This window comes from Pteropus vampyrus, unplaced genomic scaffold (assembly GCF_000151845.1).
Source record: "Pteropus vampyrus isolate Shadow unplaced genomic scaffold, Pvam_2.0 Scaffold16, whole genome shotgun sequence".
NCBI lineage: Eukaryota > Metazoa > Chordata > Mammalia > Chiroptera > Pteropodidae > Pteropus > Pteropus vampyrus.
In genome coordinates this window covers 3,886,248-3,890,944 of record NW_011888797.1, presented here as the reverse complement: position 1 = coordinate 3,890,944, position 4,697 = coordinate 3,886,248, and the positions used below count along the sequence as shown (strand labels likewise).

The 4,697-nt window shown below is 42.0% G+C and overlaps 1 protein-coding gene across 3 annotated transcripts in view; it reads left to right on the top strand.

Annotated features, from left to right (window-relative positions):
* The first annotated feature begins 248 nt into the window (after window positions 1–248).
* Window positions 249–4,697, top strand: part of LOC105288283 (putative tetratricopeptide repeat protein 41) — a 14,211-nt gene continuing 9,762 nt past the window's right edge. For 2 of the 3 annotated variants that reach the window (XR_002779027.1, XR_002779026.1), the window contains exon 1: window positions 249–366. Coding sequence is in view for 1 of the 3 variants with exons in the window: in XM_023527327.1 (XP_023383095.1) it covers window positions 3,648–3,681 (34 nt within the window). In the remaining 2 variants the exon portion in view is untranslated. Of the gene's footprint in view, window positions 367–3,567; window positions 3,682–4,697 lie in introns of those variants that run through there. The other variant, XM_023527327.1, reaches the window with a different exon arrangement.

Here is a 4,697-nt window from a genome sequence, read left to right as displayed (position 1 = left end):
TGACCCTCTGGTTTGCAGAATTTACACACCAAGATTATTTAAAACCACTAGAGTTATTTTTCATGTCATAGTTTAAAATACTTGGTAACACATGTAAACCTGAACGAGAGCGAAGTGATGATTCAAAGGAAAGAGAAACACTGAAATATGGATAAGATATTTAACTCCTGTGTGTGGTGGGGGTTCTTTGTTCCTTTCCACAGACGCTTTAGGATTATTTGCTTTTCTTTCCATTCTAGTGCTGGAATGCAGTCTTTTTGAAGTTACTGCCAATTAATTTTCTTTATTGTGACATCTTTGAAGCTTATGGGCCAGACCAGTGAAACTGGAGAGTTGTTCTCGAGTGTTGAGAACATGTTTGTGCAGGTAATTAGAGGAATAATTTTAAATCCCTCCAATGCTGTTCCTTTTGTGTTAGGTATTTTAAAATATCATTTACCTTTGTTCCTTTACAATTTAGTCCTCAAGTAGAGGACTCAGTTAATTACGTTCACGAATGAGGAAGCAATGATTTAAATTCATGCCCCAAACTGTGTATTACAATGACAAGAAGCAGTAAATAGATGGGAAGCATTATAGAATGAGTGAATACTAATAGATGTCATTTGGAGAGAAAAAAAGGAATGTTCATAAAGTAAAAATGGAAATTAAGTAGCGGATTGAAGTGAACTAGTAAAAGACTTGTTAAAGACTTGGTTATAATTTTTATAAGGATATGGGGAAAGTTGATTGATTATCTTGCCTCTGTATTGATTTACTTTTCCTGAAATCTGAACTTTTGGCTTTGTTGAGTAAAATGAATGTTTCACTCATAATATATAACTATTAACTGTGTTTAGGATGACATTTAACTACCCTTTAAGAAAATTATGTTTTCACTAATTTCACTGAAATTTGTCGACCAAGGATAGTATCACTCAAGACAAAGCTGTCTTTATTTTAAAGCAAAGACCTTCAAATTTTCATAGAGCACTGTCCATCGACACATCTCTATAGAAGGAATTCTGTCTAATGAGATTTGCAAGTCCCTTTACGGCAGAGACCATGCTTATCTACCAGTTTTCGTTTCCTCCATGGCATGTTATAACCCGCAGGTGTGTAACTAATGTGACAAATGAATCAATGAATCAATTCGAATTTGCAAATACTTCATGTCCTTAGAAGGTAGCATGGAGTAATGAGCAGAGCATGGGCTGTTTTCAGAAGGACTCATGTTTAAAGCTTTTTGGCACCTACTGCTGTGTGACCTTGGCAAGAATGTTAACCTCTGACTCAGTTCTCATTGTTGAGGATTCTGATGTCTGTCTCCTGGGCCTGTAAACAGGTTTAAGTGAGAACATGCACAGTGCACTTCACACAACGTGTGGCACAGTGTAAGATCTTAAGAACTGGTAGCTATTTTGTTATTCCTGTTCATGAGTTATAGAGTAACTGAGGCTTAGGTTAGAAATCAGAGAGTTTGTTTTCAGCTATTTTGACTACTCTTTCATCTTTTGGAGAGTAGAATCCATTGATTCTCTGCTATTTTATGATGATTGTAGAATTTCGCCCTGCCCTGGATGGTTTTTTTCCCACAAGGTCTAGATTTTCATTACTGACATGTGTCTGTCTGGAAGCACCAATTATATTATTAAGTCATTATTAAGTGCTTGATTGCAGTCATTCACCCATTCATTCATTCATTCATTCATTCAGCTAACATTCATTGAGGACCTGGCCTAGCCCTAGCACCATGTCAGGGGTTGTGGTGACAGCGCTGAGCGAGGCAGGCAGTTTCTGCCCTCATACAGCTCCCGGTCTAGCTAGAAGTCGCTGCCAACATCTACATCAGTGATGAAGCATGACTTGTGAAATATGTTGGTTGTGAGGTGATAAAGCTGGCTTTTCATAGGAGCTGTGCCAAAGCCTAGACATTCAAAGAGAATTTCCCACTTCATAGCATTCCTTTTGGAGGCATCGATCCTATGATTCTGCTCTCAAAATATTTTTGCAACAGTTCTTTCAGACTAGCCACCATGGAGACTATTGAAAGAATTTTCTTTAGGCTCTGAAGGCACTTCCAAAAGAGAAGTTCTAAAACTATTTTGGACCATAACGACATCTTTGAAATACGTGTTAAATGTTCTTGAGGGAAAAGATCTCGTTATTTGTGGTGCATACACGCGGTACTAGACCACTTTTATAATTCCTTCTGCTGAAGGTGTTTTAAATTTTTAATGTAGTGCTTTTCAATGGGGAGACAATTTTGTCTTCCAGGGAATACTTGACAATGCTGGAGACCTTTCTGATTGTCACAGCTTGATGGGGGTTGCTGCTGGCATCTAGTGGGTAGACGCCAGGAGTGCTACTAAACATTCTACAATATACAGGACAGTCCCCTACAGCACAGTTATCCTGCCCCAAATGTCACTGGTGCTGGGGTTGAGAAACTCTGATTGAAGTGATATGTTGGTTAAAATAAAAGTCGGTCTCATTACTCTCCCTACTTCTATTTCATAGTAGGCTCCCTGGGCAGCAGGATAATCAAAGGGTATGTTTGTGAAGGGGCCTCAGTTTCAGCATGAGAGGCTTGCTCGTTAAGAAAATGTACAGAGCAGAGCATTGGAGATGTACAGGCCTGGGTCGGACACCCTTGGTCTCCTGCTTGTTAGCCGTGTGAGCTTGGGTGTTTTATTTAACATTGTCAAGCCTCAGTTTCCCCAGCCCGTAGTAGAGAAGTAATATTCTCTATTTCCTAGGGTTTCTGTCTATATCCATTGAGGTCAGGCATGGCAAGAGCTTAGCTCAGTCCGTTCTCCATAGGCGGTGACTAGTACGGACCATGACCTAAGGATGAAACTGTATTTGTGCTTCCTAAGCACTGTGAATATCAACAGATATTTACTGAATGCCGATGGGACCCAAAGCTTAACGCTCAGATTGTGGGGTCTCCGCCTTCAAGAAGTAGATAGTCTGAATTAAGAGGGGGGAATACAAGACATGTCTTTGTAAAGAGGAAGCTGACAATATACAAATGCCAATTGATATTTCTGGCAATCCGGGCAGCGAGACTCAGGGGCGGAAGGACTCCTGTAGCCAGGTGGTGGGTTGAGAGATGTCAGCCTCTCTGTGACAGGGGCTTCTGCCCCACTTAGACAGATTGGCCAGGATAATGGCCATGGGAGCAAACCCTGAGGATCTGAGTTTGGATGACAGCAGTAGGGAAATCCAAAGGGGAAACTGGATTTAAAGAGGAAGATGAGAGATTTTAAACATTTAAATTGCTGAGTTCGCAGTTTGGGAAAAATATGCAAGTGGAATCTGCAGTCAGCTGAGAGGAATGTAGGATTGGAAATCTGGAGAGAGACTGGGGAGACATCTCCCCACATGTGACTGCTGAGACCCCAATAGGAAGCAGTGTCTCTGGATGACTATAGGAACTGGTTATTGGGAAACTAGTTATACTTTAAAGGAGAAAAGGGAAAGAGGACCTAGTGAAAGAGTGAGAGATTGGAAGAGAATCAGGATATCATAGTTTCCTCTGAGTCAAGTGGGAGTGGCTGACAGCATCAGTTGCTCCTTAGAGTGCTGGACAAATGAGGATCGAAAGAAGGCCCCTAGGTCTGGTGAGTAGAGGTCAGTGGTAAAGCCTGGGATGGAAGCGGTGTATGCGAGAGGAGCCGAACGGCAGGGCTTTCGGAGGTGGGTGTGTGTTAATGAAATGGAGAAGCAGCACATGCTGATACCTGTTTGAGATGTTTGTCAGTAAAAGGAGAAAGATGAAAAGTCAGAATAGTACCAGGTTCAGGTCAGGTTTGATCCAGGATGTGTGTGTGTGTGTGTGTGTGTGTGTGTGTGTGGCGGGGGAGGGAGTAGGAAATGAACTAGGCAGAGAGGCAGATCGAGATGCCGGTGGGGACTCTGTGAGGAGGACAGGACTCCGAGAGTTCAGAGGCAGGGGCAGGTCTTTGGGAAGGAGGTTGGGTGTCCCTTCCTCTGAGATAAGCAGAAGGGAAGAAAGTGGGTGAAAATACTACTAATTTGAAATTTAGAAGACAAGGGCCAATAAGATACACCAGAAACTATAATTTGCCAATATCTATTCTGTCTTTCATTCATAGTAAATAATGTGCCCTCCTTCTGAGTTTTTAGCCCAGAACATGACTGTCTGGAAAGGACAGTCATATCATTTTCCCAACTTTTTTTGACGCTAGATATGAGCATGTGCCTAAGTTTTGGCTGATGGTATATGAATGGAAGTGATATGGATAACTTCTGAGAAGTTTCCATGAAGTGAAGGGTGTACTCTTTTTCTCCTTTTTCCTCCTTCTTTCTGGTAGGATCGTAGATACGATGGCTGGAGATAGAGCAGCCATTTTAGACCAAGAGGTGTCCTGGGGAATGGAGATCAGGCAGGGTCAAGAAATGACATAAAAGGAACCTGAGTCTCTGACATTGTGGCTTGTCTGTAGCTCTGGGGCACCCGCTTCCTGACTTTTGCATGAGAGAGAAATTAAGTTACTGTTACTTTGGGTTTTCTGTTACTTGTAGCCAATTGTAATTCTAACTAATATCTAAGGGCAGTCTTTCAGAGTAGGTTTGATCTCGGTAAAGTCAACACGGAGGCCATCTTTGAAGGGGAGGCTAGGGAGAGTGAGCAGCAGGGGTGAGAGATAGGACAGCTGCTGAGAGCGGGGCACTTTTAAGAGACACCTGAG